Source organism: Podarcis tiliguerta (genome assembly GCF_965153285.1).
Source record: "Podarcis tiliguerta genome assembly, chromosome: 8".
Classification (NCBI taxonomy): Eukaryota; Metazoa; Chordata; class Lepidosauria; order Squamata; family Lacertidae; genus Podarcis; species Podarcis tiliguerta.
The window spans coordinates 73,461,833-73,477,695 of record NC_139541.1 but is presented as its reverse complement, the minus strand read 5'-3'; the positions used below and the strand labels follow the sequence as shown (position 1 = coordinate 73,477,695).

The following is a 15,863-nucleotide window of genomic DNA, read 5'->3' as shown; positions in this document are numbered from 1 at the left end:
TGTTGATTGGCTCTATTACCTCCTGCCAGAATTTTTTCAATGTAGGACGTTGTACAAATGTATGTTTTAGCTGAAGCATTATCCTTGCCACATCTCCAGCAGCTAGATATAGGCCCTTCTTAAGCTCTTACGGTGAGGGGTTCAGAACCACCCACAGGGTTTTGTTTGTGCGAACGCAGCCTGCACGTGTACACACAAACCCTGATTTATATATCATGTTTCCCTTCCCAGTACGAGAGTCCCCAAACAGGAAGAATTGGCTGCAGCACGAAGGAGAAGCAGTTGCGGCCGACTCACACTGTGAGCAAGATCTCGGCTCTTGAGAATCGGATCAAGGAGCTGCATCACCGGAAGAAGGAGGTGAACATTGAGGTACGCCTCAGTCTCCTACAATCCCCTCCCTGTTTCGCGAGGAAAGGGGTGTCTTATGGGTGACAATTGGCACCTGTAAAACCGGTATGGTGGAGGCACCACACCCAGGCAGGTGGGGAAAGGCTTGAGGCACGTCACAGATACATAGAGAGCAGGACCTGCTGGTTCTGCAGAACGGGGCATCCCTCGCCGCACGGTGTTTAGTTCCCAAGGTGCTCTCAGGAGCGTTCTCTAATGGTCAGATCGGATCAGGGGAGCCTGGAAGTTAGAACTTCCCCTGTGTTCCTCGATTGCTCTTATCCCATGATTCTGCTTGCCCGTCTGCCCCCTGGTGGTTGTGTAGAGGTTGGCCAGCCGCCAGTCAGGATGTTTCGGCACCTCGCCTCTGACATGGCCCCCTTCCTCAGCAGATGGACCTGGAAGGAGCCTTGCTGCAAGGAGAACTGAAGGAGGAGAGGCAGGAGCTGAGAAGGGAAGAGGAGCGGCTGCTGGAGCTGCAGAGGCGCCTCGGGGAGACGGAGCGCAGGTGCCACGCCGAAAGAGAGAAGGTGAGGCCTCCTCTCTTAAGTCGTACTCTCGTCAGCCTCCAGGGGCCTCTTCAGGCTGGCGATTTATTGCGGGTGTGTTTTGCAACATGCTTTCGTTTGCTCTGAGGTGCTCCTTGGATGCCTCCACATGATTGCTGTCCGGAAGGGCAAAAGCGGGGCAAAAAATCAACTGGGACATAGAATCATAGGATTGCAGAGTTGGAAGGGACCCCAAGGGTCAACTAGCCCAACCCCCCTGTGCTTTGCAGGAACATTTGTTATGTGATTTCAGTAGGAAGTTGCAGGATATGCACCGACTGCAAACAAAACAGTGTGACCTCCCCGAAACAGTATTGAAAGTCAGACCATGTGTGGTCGCTCAGATAGCATCATCCTGAGCTGATGATGAATGGCACATGGGTAGGATGATGAATGGATGGGTAGGATCACACCCTTTCTCTGCCAGCTCTGTTTTCCCTGCTGGGTAACTCTTCCAGTTGGATGAATCTTCCCTCCTGTGTGATGGTGGGAAGGTCCATCAGGGCTGTGGCAAGGGGAGGGAAGCTTTGCATTCTTCATCTCCCTGCAATCCCCCTTGTGCTGCTCAGTTGATTGGTGAACAGGTGAAAAAAGGTGGCCCAGGATGGACTGCAGAAAAAAAATAATCTGTATCTGGAGCCTCCTCTCCTTCTTACTGCTCTGCTGATCAGTGGGAGGGTATGTTGTGTGTCATGTAAGATCAGGCAGTGGTCTGGAAGCAGCCCGGGCAGTGGACCGATTGCACCCCTCTGACCAGAGAATGTGCAAAATGTAGTCAACATATGCACATTCCGCAAGAGCAGTTGGCACGTACGTCTGTTGATGGGAAATGTACATTATTGCCTCTTCTTGGAAAGATTATATGCACATTCCCTATGAGGCCTGGTTAATGTGCACAATGGCCATTTGCTATGCACATTAACCTCTCAATGCACATTCCTTTTAAAACACACACACACATGTTATGGATGTATATACCTTCTACATCTGATGAAGCGCACTGTCGGTCAGGAAAGCTTATGCCATAATAAATTTGTTAGTCTTTAAAGTGCCACGAGGCTCTTTGTTTGTCTGTATTTGGAGACTGAAACTGAAATTCAAAGGCTTTCTCATCATCCCTATTATTGTTCACCACTTTGGCCTTTTAGTGTTATATAATACAGTAAAGCAAAGCTTAAGTTGACAGGAAAGTGGTGTTTGGTCAAACGAAAACAAAACCCCACCACACCTACACACAGAATGGAGGAAGGACTGTAGCCCATTGGTAGAACATTTGCCTTATATGCACAAGGGTCCTGGGTTCAATTCCTGGCATCTCCAGGTAGGGCTGGCAAAACTCCTGCCTGAAACCCTAGAGAGCCACTGCCAACCAGTGAAGACAATACTGGGCTAGATAAACCAGTGTAAGGCAGCTATCTATATTCCTACTTATGATTTTTCTTGTCCTAGACTCAGAGAACTTAAAGTAGGAAGGGAACCCAGGGGTCATCTAGCTCAGCCCCTTGCAATACAGGCCACCCCCACTGTCTCCCTGCTTGTCTTAGGTCTCTCAGCTTTTTGTGTGTGTGGTAGGGGAAAGAAATGGCAAATGGTTGTGTCCTGCCCTGAGATCATTTATCATCATATATGAAGATAAATGACAGATGCAATATATATTTTCCTCCTATATAAATAAAAATGCAATGCTGTCATCATGCAGCCCACATCACAGGACTTCTGCATAACAACAACAAGCTGTCGCCAAGAATATATATGCATAAAGAAGCTGTCCTTCCAAAATCTTCAAAAGTACCTGTAATTAAGTAGTGCAAGGAACTTAACGGGTAGCTGACACACAGGAGGGTGCTAAAACTTCACCATGTCCAAAGTCTGCTCCTAGCAGAGCACAACACCTTGGTCTCTGGTGGTGGGCTGGGAGGTCAAAGTGCCTGAAGCAGTGAGGAATAACAGCACAACAAGAAGGAAGAGAACACAGGAAAGGAGGAAAATGTTGATTACTTAGCGACGAGTTTTATCTTTCCATTCCCCAGTGGGAGAAGAGGAAGGGCCATAGCTCAGCGGTAGAGCATCTGCTTTGCATACAGAAGGTCTCAGGTTCGAATCCCAGCATCTTCAGGTAGGACTGGGAGGACATCTGGAAAACCACTGCTGGGCAGTGTCACCAATGTGATGGACCAATGTGTCTGACTTAGCACAAGGCAGCTTCCAATCTTCCCATGCTGGCAAAAGTGATGGGTAGACTAAGTCCAGGTGACCCTACCCTGAACTGCACGCCTGCCTGCACTCTGAAGTGTTGCAGCCTGGACTTCGCCTTTATTTCATCAGTGAGAACTTGGCCTCCCAAGCGGCGCTTATCGCAGCGCCGATCACAGTTGGGAAAGGAACGCCTAATCTGGTAGCTTGCTAGGTGGAGCAAAAGTGGCTGGATATTTGCTGCCCATGGAGATGTAGTAATGCTCTCTCTGCCCTCTTTTTCGGCAGGAGAAGGCGCGGCTGCAGAGGGAGCGTCACAAGGTAGAGGAGCTGCAGCGGCAGCATGCTGAATCACAGATCCACCTGGACAACCAGCCCGAATCCATGCGGGAACGGATGCAGAAGCAGCTTCAGGAGGTGAGTGGGCAGCAAGGAGCTGCTAGAAACAGGTCTGGTATGGCGGCATGCGAAAAGCAGGTCAGATTGTGTGATTTGGTTGCTACCGCTTCAGACAGCAAGTGAGGCAGATGGTGCGATTTGAAGACATGCATCAAACTCTTTGCTTATAGGAAGATAGGCATCAGGGAGAGAAGGGCTCTAGCCTAGACCTTTAGGGAAGGGCAGTGGTTCACTGGCAGAACACATGCGTGCAAAAGATCACAGGTTCAATCCCCGGTGTCTTCAGGTCCAGTTGGGAGACACCTCCTGGCTAAGACCTTGGGGAGCTGCTGCCAGTCAGTGTGGGTCGTGCTGAGCTTGATGGGCCCAATGGTCTGATCAGTATAAGGCAGCAGCTCCTTGTGTTTGCATGTTTCTAATAGGGTTCTCTGGGCTGTGTGCATTTAAAAATGTGGTTTCTCCCAACCTACGATCTCTAGTGGTGAAATCTAGGACAGGCTCACCTAATTAGGGGGTTTTGAATTGCTATCAGCCCTCAACACCACAGCTGGGTTGGGTGGGAGTTGTGGTCCAAAACATCTGGAAGGCACCAGGAGGTTGGGGAAGGGTGGACTCCACAATGCAGGCCTTAAAAAATCCAAGCCAGGAAGAAACTTCTACTGGCTTGCAAATTGTGGGAATCTGGCAGGTAGCATAAGTTCCCTGACCACTGGGTCCTTCTGGCAATAACCGATGGGACCCAGAAGTCTATCTTGACTCTGGTTCTCTACCCAGACATCTGAGATGCTAGATGGAGCCCTGAGATGCTATGAAGATCTGGAGTTCCAGCAATTGGAGCGGGAAAGCCGGTTGGAAGAGGAGAAGGAGGCCATCTGCCAGGCTCTGGCCCAAGAGATCACTCAGCTGCAGAACAGCATCAACCAAAGGAAGGTAAGTGGCAGTCCTGATGACCCATAAATCCAGTTCCAGGGTTTGTCTCACCCTACAGTAGCCTTCTCTGACCTGGGGCCCTGACAGTGCTGGTTGGGAATTGTAGTCTAAAACATCTCAAGGGCACCAGTTTGGTGTAAAGGCTGCTGCAATGCTTTTCTTTTCAGGATGAGGAGGGACATTCCTATCCTGCCATTTTCATGTGCGCAGCATTTATTTCTTACACATTTATTCTTTAAAAAGTAGCATGGGTGGTTTTTTGTGTGCTCCAGGCTTCTTTGCCAAGGCAACAACAAACGGATCTGGTACTTCTGTTTTCCTTTTGTTTTCTTTTGACTGCACACTTAAATCTGGTCCAATCAGTAGATCAACCAACTGAAATTTTAGTTGCTCAATTGATGCAGGAGTCACCTTTGAACTAGTGGTGCCAACTTTTAATCAGAGGGATCAAGACTTAGAGGCTCTTAAGTATATTTTTGAAGGGTGTTATCTGTCTTTTCTTCCTGCTGTCATATGTAGAAAATAAAGGATGAAAAAGAAGATGGCCTTTCCTTTCAATAAAGGAGCATTGTTAAAACTGTAGGTTAGCACACAATTTACCTGTCCATCTTTTGCTTTTTTAAAAACAACAACAACCAAATGTTTAACTTGGGGTATTCTGCACACGTGATAGTTAAATCTGTGAAAAGGGAGATGAGTCATCAGCTAAGCATTATTTAATTAGTCAATAACCTTGGGGTTGTGTTTTTGAATCTACTGCACCTGACCACGACACAAGAGGGGCTCCCTGTGTATAATTATCCTAGGTGCAATAGAGCTCTGTGTTGCCCTGAAGCCTGAGGATTCTAACCAGGTTCTCTCCCCCGTATCCAGAGGACGGTGCAGAGGCTGGAAGGACAGGCCCGTTTGACACAGGAGCAAATGGTGGGCGAGAGCCAGCGATTTGCGCAAGAGAAAGGCGAGGCCGTTAGGAATCTCAACGCGGTAAGGAATTCCCAGGAATCTTGGCGCAGCAAGGAATTTCTGGCTGAAAGCCAGGCAAACACCCAGGATCCCAGGTTCCCTGTTCTCCCACACCAGTCTACTTCCCATGCCCAATGATAACAACTAATGCAAAGTCTTGCTTTCAGTTCCCTGCCACTAAGCTACTTTCTGGGGGTGGAAACCAGAGGTTTTGGCTCATAGGCTTCAGAGGTGGCTGGTTCCCATTGGGACTCGGTGGGGCTGAAGACAAGGAAACCCAGCAGCAGGTGGCGCTAGACCCAATGGCAGTGGAGGAGACCAGGGGTTTTATTGTGAGGAGGGAGGGCACTAAATACACCGTGATGCTATTCTCATACCTTCCAACATGTCAAGGTTAAACCAGGGTGTGTGTCCATGCGAGTCACGTTATGTGCATGAGATTGGGCCCCTGAAAGACACAGTTTTTCCAGGGCTGTGCTCCTGCATGGGGTGCTGAGTGAGATCATGGCAGTTTTTTTTTGGGGGGGGGGAGCAAGATTATGGCACCCAAAATGAGCATTGTGTTCTCGCATGAAAAAAAGTGGGTATTCCAGTTTTAGTGGGACAGTTGAAGAGTACCTATTTTTTGTGGGTGAACTGATAGTAGGAAGACGTGGGGTGGTGGGAGGAGGGGAAATGAATGGGGCACCAGATCCGTTCATGGGTCAAGCTGACCTGAAGCAACTTTTGCAACTGGACTTTACCTGTCTACAAAACTGACTTGTTGTCGAAACAAAATAAAAAAATTCCTTCCAGTAGCATCTTAGAGACCAACTAAGTTTGTTATAAGTGTGAACTTTCGTGTGCATGCACACTTCTTTAGATACACTGAAACAGAAGTCACCAGACCCTTATATATATATGAATTGTTGTCGTTCTTGGTGTAGGAGAAAAATCGCCTAATGGACATGGGCCCGGAGTATTCGGAGGAGGGTGGAGAAGACTCCTCTGAAAGTAAGCAGGGTGTCACTCAGGTAAGCCCTTTCAGGTGCTCCCTTTTGTCTCTCCATCCGCCAGCGTCCATCCAAGACCAAGTCCTCTTCCAGACAGCCTGCTTATTGAGTGGTCATCCAGATTTGTGTGCATAAAATTTTGTGGGGATGTTATAGGGTTTCTTGAGCATTCGTTCTGATATTTTTTACAGGGAGGTTTTGCAACATTACCTCAAGCAAATGTTATTTATTCCCTTCTGGTGCATTTCCTCGTCACTTTCCTTACTGTAAAAAGTTCAGTTATTTTTGGAAAAGGGTTTGTTTTACAAGAGCTCCAAATCTATTTTAATAGCACAACTGGTGATGGGATCCCACCTGCAAATTAGTGACAGTTTTAGTGTGTGTTTTTGTACCCAGGTGGGTGCAAATTCACAGGGGTGGCAGAGGGGGCCCCCAGATTTCAGCTCTAAAGTTGCTGCTGTATAACAGGCAGAAATTCAACATTCCTCCAGCCTAGCGATCCCACATTTTAAAACATTGCCATTGAAGTATTTGCATGGCTGTTTTAATTCCTGCTTTAATCTGTGCATTGTGTTAATGTATTTCTTTTAATTGATCTGATCTTACTTATTATTATTGCTGTGTTTTAGATTGCATTATAAACTACTCCGGGATGAATATTATTATTTATTCAAAGTTACTTACTTATTCATTATCTATCTGTGCACCTGACATCCTCAAAGAAGCCCAGGGCTGCAAGTAACCACACAGTAAAACAATGCAGTGTAAAATAGAATAGAATAAAATAAAATGTATTCAAAACAATCTGGAAACATTTTGAAAGAAGTGGCATATAAATAACTTGAGTAAACAAATGGTGCAAATCTAAGGGAGGCTGTGCCTGTTGAATTTCTGCCTATTGCATACAACACATAAACCAGGGCAAGAGAAAAGGTGCCACTCTTAGTTAGCCCCTTTAGTGCATGAACCAAACACAAGTGTCATGGAGAGGGGGGCAGCCTTCTGAAATTTAAGATCTGGTGCTGCTCCGGCATGCTCATTTTTTTTAGTACTCCCCAAAATGCCATCCTTATATTCTTATTCCCTGTTCAATCTGGACTCACCATTTCCATGTGCTGATCTGATTTTCTGCAGAAATGGTAAATCCCTGTTAAACAGGAATATACAACGGAACATCATTTTGAGGAGTGTGTTGTGTGGGCACCAAGCAAAACCTATATTCAAGGGCTAGGGGTGACCCGGAAACTACAACTAATCCAGAATGCGACAGCTGGACTGGTGACTGGGAGTGGCTGCCGAGACCATATAACACCAGTCCTGAAAGACCTACCACTGCCTCCCAGTACGTTTCTGAGCACAATTCAAAGTGTTGGTGCTAAAGCCCTAAATGGCCTTGGCCCAGTATACCTGAAGGAGCGTCTCCATTGTCCATCCCAGACACTGAGGTCCAGCGCTGAGGGCCTTCTGGTGGTTCCCTCCCTGCGAGAATTGAGGTTGCAGGGAACCAGGCAGAGGGCCTTCTCGGTGGTGGCGCCTGCTCTGTGGAACACCCTCCTATCAGATGTCAAAGAGATAAACAACTACCTGACTTTTAGAAGACATTTGAAGGCAGCCCTGTTTAGGGAAGTTTAACCAGGTTAAATTTGTGCAAATCAACTTGGCCTCTCCAACCTTGCAGGGGAGGAGGGCAGGGGAATCATGTAAACTACCCTGTATGCTGCCAGACCACATGTGAAAAGCTTGCTGGCACTATGCTGAAAAATCTCACACCCTTTTGATTGGTTCTGGTGGTAAAAGCAACAGAGGATTGATTTAGTATTTCAGGGGGGGGGGTTGGGGGGGGAAGAGAAACACCGCTTCCATCCTTTTATCTGTGTCTGTCTCTCCCTGCAGCTCACTTTCACCCAAAAGACGGACCGGAAGGTCATTGTGTTGGGTTCCGACCAATCAGACTCCTCCTCCTGTGTCTTCTCCGTCCGCAGTTCTGTCAAGGTCTGTCTTGTCCTGTTAGTCTGTGTTGATTTTCAATGTCTTATCTTCCTTTTATGTGTACAGACGTGATTCTGCAGCTGTGCTTCCCCCACCCACCCACCCAACCTAGTGCCCTCTGGATGTTAGCAGACTACAACTCCCAAACATCCATAGGGCACCAGGTTATGTGAGATGTTTGCTATAGCTCCTTTGGATCTGCATTGTCTTTGATGGGAGAGAATGGGGCATCTGCATCTCTTCAGGGTGCTTTGGATCATGGACCAGCAGTAAGGTAAAGGTAAAGCGACCCCTGACCATTATGTCCAGTCATGGCCGACTCTGGGGTTGCAGCGCTCATCTCGCTTTATTGGCCGAGGGAGCCGGCGTACAGCTTCTGGGTCATGTGGCCAGCATGACTAAGCCGCTTCTGGCGAACCAGAGCAGCACACGGAAATGCCATTTACCTTCCCGCAGGAGCGGTACCTATTTATCTACTTGCACTTTGACGTGCTATCGAACTGCTAGGTTGGCAGGAGCAGGGACCGAGCAACAGGAGCTCACCCCATCGTGGGGATTCAAACCGCCGAGCTTCTGATCAGCAAGCCCTAGGCTCTGTGGTTTAGCCCACAGCACCACCCACGTCCCAGCAGTAGAGGCAGCAGATATCCAATGGCTTAACTGCTGCAGTGGAGGTCTGTTAGGACAAATAGGACACATTCAGCAACCTCAGCCTGCCCTCATCCAGTCCTCACATGCCTGCCTTCTGACTTTGGCTGTGGTTCCACTTCCTGTTGCCCTCCTGCCCTACCAGTTCCAATGGGCACCAGCCACCACTGCAAGGTAGATTCTGGAACAAAGATGGCGTGTTGGCGTAAAAACACAAGTAGAACCTGCTGGATCAGGCTGGATCCAGCCCAGCTTCCTGTTCTTGCAGTGGAACAAAACCTGCAAACAGGAACCAAGCACAAGAGCACTCTCCCCTCCTGTGGTTTCCAGCTGCTGGTGTTCAGAAACATTACTATCTCCGACTGGGGGTAGTGCATAGTCATCATGGCTAGTAGACATGGCAGTGACTCATGGGGCAAAAGGACAGAGACTTGGGGAAATGAGATTGCCCTTTGCTAGGGAAAAATTGGGGCTGAGCCTCGCAAGGCAGTAGGAGGTGAACCAGGAGCCATGGGATCAGTCAGTCAGTCACGACCAAAGAGCAAATCGCAGCCAGAGGGCGAACCAGAGTCAGGTGCGAGGAGCAAGCTAGGATCAACAAATCATCCGTAATTAGGGAGTATGCTATTGCTCAGGCCCTGCGGAGCTCTTGTTGCGAGTCTTAGCCGGCACAGGAAACTCTCTCCCTGGCCAGAGGAATCTAGTGGTCAACCAGGGTAGGTGGAGTCAAAACCTGAAGGCATCTTCACCGCAAAGCTGTCCCCTGGGGTTCTAATGGATCATTCTATGGGGGAACTTCACACACTAAGTTCTAGCAGTTACCTCTGGCAAGGAATCATTAACCAAAGAACGAGAAAAGTAGAAAAGGCTCATTTACCAGAAGTGATGTCTTCAGCATTAACTCTGGAAATCCTTGCACTGAAGAAATCAGTTAAGTTAGATGCCGCTTGTGAGGTTCTAGATAGCCAGCGTGGCTAATAGACCCTTCTTCCATGCTGTTGAATCATTCCCTCTATTTCTGGTGCTCAAGAGGTAAGTGCTGTTGCTTATGTGTGATGGATTTTACTGGATGTAATTCTCATAAAGCTGGCTAAGAAATTACCAGACAAACAGGCAGACAAACGAACAAACAAATGAAAACCTGGCTCATTTCAAAGCAGGGGAGAAGTGGAGTGGGAGCTCCGACCCTAATTCTTACCTTCCTGTTTTCTCTGCCCAGGGATCAATTGGATTGCAGAGGACCGCAAGTCTCCCCCGTAGGAGAGGAGAACGCCTCACGGCCAGGACTGCACAGCGCCCCCTCTCTATGCATGGTATGGATTATTATTATTAATTACCTACCCTTCACCCCAAGGTTCTAGGGTGGGTTACAACAATCAAAGAAGGAGGTGGTCTTTCAGGTATTAGGGGCCTAAATCAATTACAGCTTTAAACATGAATGTGAGCACCTTGGATTGGGCCCAGAAACAAGTTAGCAGCCAGTTATTTGGAGTGGGCAGAAAGCATGAGACAAGGAAAAGGGGGAAATTCAAGGAATACTATTTTTGGAGGTGGGTGGGTAGGTGAGTAAGGTTCATATACATGACATTTTGCTTGCAGAGGTTGTTGTTATCACTTTAGCAAAAAATTGACTTCTGTTCATTGAAACACAAAGTACAACACCCGTTCCAGTAAACAGTGAATGCCATCCACCTTACCCATTGATGTGAAAAGCCCCTTTCTCCTCCAAAAAGTATGAGCCAGCAGTAAACCCACCTCTGCAATCTCTAAGACAGGCATTTTAGAATACAACTCCCATCAGCCCCAGCCAGCATGACCCCTGGTATGGATGATGGGAATTGTAGTCCAAAACAACCTGAAGCCACGATATTTCCAGTGGGAGGCAACTCTTATCCTTTCGTCAGCCATTCTTTCACTGATGGCATGGTTTGAACTTCATGGTGGTTGGCAAAAACACAAACAAACCACACCTAAGCAGTGAACCAAGAGGTTTGAAATAAGATGTTTTACAGGAACTTGGTCTCTTTTATCTAAATGGTGCAGCAGGAAAATAAATGGACCTGTTGTTTGTTTAGTATATTTATACTCCACTGTTCCTCCAAGGAGCTCAATGTGGTGTGTGCATGGTTCTCCCCTCTCATTTTAACCTCACAACAACCCTGTGAGGTAGGTCAGGTTGAGAGATAGTGACTGGTCCAAGGCTGCCCAGTGAGCATCTTGGCTGGGTGGGGATTCGAACCCTATGTTGTGATCAATTATATCCAAAATTAGGATTTCCAGAGTGGGGTTTTTTTTTGGGGGGGGGGGAGTTATTGGGCCATAGCTCAGAGATAGAGCATCCACCCTGCATGCAGAATTTCCCAGGTTCAAGTCGTTGCCAATCAGTGTACTGAGCTAGAGGACCAATGGTCTGTTTCACTGTCTTCTGATGAGGACCATGTGCCCTGTATCTTTTGGGAGATGCTGAACCAATCACTTTCCTCCTCTCTCCCTCCAGGTGCTCTGGATCCCAGCATGCTGGCAGCACAGCTCTCAGGTGGGGGCAACAGGCCCTACCTAGGCAGCCCAAACCTGCAATATTCACGACTCAACAACCCCCTCTACCAGCTGCTGGCTGGCCAAGGAGCTGTGGGGCAGCTAGGAGGGTCCAGCCAAGGAGCCTATAGGTGAGCACATCCATTTTTCCTTAATCTCAGCCTGTCCCAACAAACACCTCCCCAGTTGACAGCTGCCTTATCCTTGGCACTCCGGCCTTCTCCACTCGGCAGGCGCCATTCCATTAGTACATTAAACCATGGGAGTCCACATGAGGCAGTGATGGCCCCAGACTTAGATGGCTTTAAAAGAGGATTGGACAAATTTGTGGAGAAAGTCAGTGGCTATGTTCTTTTTTAAAAATAATTTTTATTAAATTTTCTGTTTTACAATTTAGACTATTCATTTGAACAACCTTAAAATATCAATGACTTTCCTTCTTCTTTTTCCATGGTTCATTTTGCATAATAAAAATCCCTGCATACAGTATTTTATATAAACTAAACCATTCAGTATTCCGTTATTACATCCATCAAAACTTATTTACACTGTACACAATCCCCCCCCATATATTCAATAAACATTTTCCAATCTTCTTTAAACATATGCTCTTCTTGTTCTCTTAGTCTATTTGTTAGGTCCACAAGCTGCTCATATTCCATCAGTTTAAGTTGCCATTCTTCTTTAGTTGGGACCTCGCTCATTTTCCATTTGGGGGCTGACAAAACATGGGCCGCAGTGGTGGCATACATAAATAACTTTTTTGGACACCTGGGAAATTCCGTCTGAATTATCCCCAACGAAAAGGACACTGGGGTTGTTGTGTTTTTTGGGAAAGTGCTTTTCAACATTTTTTTTCAATTCATTATGAATTATTTCCCAATACTCTTTTACCCTTTTACAGGTCCAACACATATGAAAGAATGTACCCTTAACCTCATTGCATCTCCCACACTTATCTGATTCAGTCTTATACATCTTAGCAAGTCTACTTGGCTTGATCACTGACTATGTTCTTCCCTCCATCGTCTGAGGCAGTATACCTCTAATACCAATTGCTGAGAATCGCAGGAGTGGGAAGAGCTGTCACACTCATGACCTGCTTGTGGGTTTCTCATTTGGTTGGTCACTGTGAGGACAGGATGCTGGACTAGACGGTCCTTTGACCAGATCCAGCAGGACTCATGAGATCTCCCACTTTCCCTCCTGCGGAAGAGAGAGAGGTGGAGAGAGGCACTGTGTCTCTTGAAATACTTAGAACTGTGTGTGGCCCTCCAGATGTTGACGCACCACCGCAGGACAGCCAATGTGGTCCCCTCCAGATGTTTCTGACTACAGCTACAACATTGGCCGTGCTCTCTAGGGCTCATGGGAATTGTAGTCTAGCGACATCTGGAGGGACTAAGCATGTCAGCCAGTCCTGAACTACAGACTCAGGCCGACACCCTTATAACTGCTTGTCCACTTCCCCTATCACTAACCAGAAATGTCTCCCGACAGCCTTGGGAACTGTGTCACCCAGTTGGCCGAGATGGAACGGAGGGTGCGGGAGGCCATGGCTGAGAGAGAGCGGCTGCTGCAGGAAAGGGTGAGAAGTCAGATCAACGAATTCCAGGCCAAGATTGTTGGCCTTCCTCTGGTTTCAGAATAATCCCTGGTATTTGGGGTGGGTGGGAAGATGTCATCCATGTATACATACCACAAGTCTCTCCAGCTATCCCAACACAAACACAAACATAAACACACACACAAACATTCCCCAATGTGTAAGAGCATGAGGACCAAGCTAAACATTATGTGCATTGCCTGCATTTTTCTCTAATGTAAAAAGAGCTTGGGGGTGAGACAGAATTTGGTAGGGGCCAAGGCCCAATTTGGTGGGGTGGGTGGGTTAATAAACTGACATGCATACTCAGGTCCAGGAAATCTACTGGACCTGATTCCCCTATTAGCAGCATTATGGGGTTCCGTCGCACAATATCACCCATATACTCTTTGCATATGAGGCCATAAATGCTAAAGCACCTAAATGCAATTCAGAGTTGTAGAGTGGCAGAGCATCAGGCCAGGGATGGGGAGATCAGGGTTCAAATCCTCACATAGCCATGAAGCTCAGGGGGAATCAGACTGCTCAACTACCACTAGATCTGGGTATGCTAATGGGTGTTGAAGTTGGGAAGAGAAGAAGGTAGCAGTTTTCCTTCCGACCTGTCTCTCTCGCAAGGGACGGCCTTTCTGTTCTGCTGCAGTTCGGTTTCCGCCAGATGTGGCTCTCATTGCCTGCTGTTTCATGTAATCTGGGGAATTATTTATGCTAAGCTATGCAACTTTACAAATTCAAAATAATTAATGATGTAATGCTTTCTCTGCTATTCGTTTCAATGTAGAGGAAATCATAGAATTGCAGAGTTGTGGAAGGGACTGCCAAGGAATATCTAGCCTAACCCCCTGGAACACAGGAATGTCAAAGCAATGTTTAAAAAATGACCAGGAGTTGCATATTGGTTGCTATTCATTAGCTAATGAATGAATGAATAGGCCTGTTAGCCACTTGTTACCGGAAGGGCTCCAAGCAACTTGCGGCACATTAAAAAAGAAGAAGAATAGGACTACAAATATATTGTGCCATGAAAACAAAACAAACATAACACAAAACTCCCCAGTAACAGCTGCAGGAAGCCTTGGCGATAGACCGTCAAGTCCAGAATCTAACATTAACGAACAGCATCATTGCTCTGCTCAACTCCGTTTTCTTTGCTTGAGACGGAACACCGCAACATCTTGTTAGTAGCAAGGTCTAGCCGGCGGGCAGGCGGTGGGGGAAAGCGAACATAAATCACAGTAACCTCAGTTGCCTGCCATGTGCCTCCGAGGACAAGGAAGTAGCAGGTTTCACTATGTCAGCTCTGTGCTCGCCTGGTCTTCACGGAGAGAGAGCGTGAGGGGAGGAGTCTGGGAGTCCGTTTGGTTTTTATCTTTTGCGGTTTGGGGTTGTGTGCATGTGCCTGTGTGATGTTTGTCTTTTGTGGGGTATGCCTGTGGCTGCTGGCACTTCGCTGCCTATTGCCCGCTCAACACTCTTTCCTTGCAGGAGGCCAAGAAAGCAGCCGAGGAGGCAAAACGCATGGAGGTGCCCCCGTCCACCAAGGTAGGAGAACTTCTGCAAAATCAAAAACCAGCTTTTATGATCCCTTTCGTCTTTGGATCCCCGTGGGAAAGTGGCTTGAGCTCAAACGGGCTTTGCCAGGACTAAGCCTGGAGCCTGTTGCAAATTTGCTTCTGGTATGCATCTTGTAAACTGGGAAGGACTTTGAGCATGCACAGAGCGCATTCCGGACAGCCGCCGTACACATCAAGGGGATGGAGAAATGATTCAATAATAATAATACCTTTATTGTCAATGTACGACCTGTGTACAATGAAATTAATCAAGCCTTCCCCCCCCCCCCCCGCCAAACACTCAAATCTCATTTCACTCTGTGTGCTTGTCGCACAACAATTCAGCTTTTTGATCAGAGGAGGTAGCTTCTGTGAACATGTGAGCAAGCCCGTGCTTCTTCCTAAGAGCTGAGTCAAACCAAAGGCTGATCTGCTCTTTGGCATTCTGTTTCCTTCAGTGCCCAAGCAGGCGCTACGGGAAACTCACAAGGAGGACAGGAGTGTAAATAATACACTTTCATTCTTGCTGCCTTGCAGCTGGTCTTCAGAGCCAAGCTGGAGTTAGCAAATAGAGATCATGGGATCGTAGCCATTGATAGCCTTAGCTTACATCAGGAGTTCCCAAACTGTGGTCCGTGGACCGTGTGTGGCCCACAAGCATCCTTCAAGTGGTCCGTGGCATGCCCTCATTAAATGCTCACATTGATTTTTCATTTCTTACATTGTATTTCATGGCACTGCAATTTGAATTCTGTGGCAGACACTTTATTTTATTTTTTAAAAATCTCTTAATTGGCTTTTTATTTAAGTAGCTCCTGTCCAGAGGTTTAGATAAGAGTCTGTTTCCCAGTCCTGCTTGAAGATGCCAGAAGCGGAGATATTTTAATTAAGGATGTTTTAATGCCCCAATAGAACTATGACTGTGTATTTTAATTATTTATTGATTTTATAGAATAATAACAATAATAATAATAATAATAATAGTTGCCCCAGCCATTCTGGGTGGCTTCTAACATATATAAAAACATAATAAAACTATAAAATGCTTCCCTAAACCAGGTTGTCTCCAGATGTCTTCTAATGGTTATGTAGTTAAATATGACTTCGAAGCCATTTG

At 47.0% G+C, this 15,863-nt stretch overlaps 1 protein-coding gene across 8 annotated transcripts in view; it reads left to right on the top strand.

The window, feature by feature from the left end:
• Positions 1–15,863, top strand: part of PHLDB3 (pleckstrin homology like domain family B member 3) — a 38,100-nt gene that overhangs the window by 15,334 nt on the left and 6,903 nt on the right. For 2 of the 8 annotated variants that reach the window (XM_083455248.1, XM_083455249.1), the window contains exons 3-13: positions 232–372; positions 783–920; positions 3,420–3,548; positions 4,305–4,460; positions 5,334–5,444; positions 6,350–6,436; positions 8,309–8,407; positions 10,272–10,365; positions 11,550–11,718; positions 13,088–13,175; positions 14,679–14,735. In XM_083455248.1, coding sequence (XP_083311374.1) covers positions 232–372; positions 783–920; positions 3,420–3,548; positions 4,305–4,460; positions 5,334–5,444; positions 6,350–6,436; positions 8,309–8,407; positions 10,272–10,365; positions 11,550–11,718; positions 13,088–13,175; positions 14,679–14,735 — 1,269 coding nt within the window. Of the gene's footprint in view, positions 1–231; positions 373–779; positions 921–3,419; positions 3,549–4,304; positions 4,461–5,333; positions 5,445–6,349; positions 6,437–8,308; positions 8,408–10,271; positions 10,366–11,549; positions 11,719–13,087; positions 13,176–14,678; positions 14,736–15,863 lie in introns of all 8 variants that reach the window. The other 6 variants (XM_083455246.1, XM_083455247.1, XM_083455250.1 and 3 more) reach the window with 3 other exon arrangements.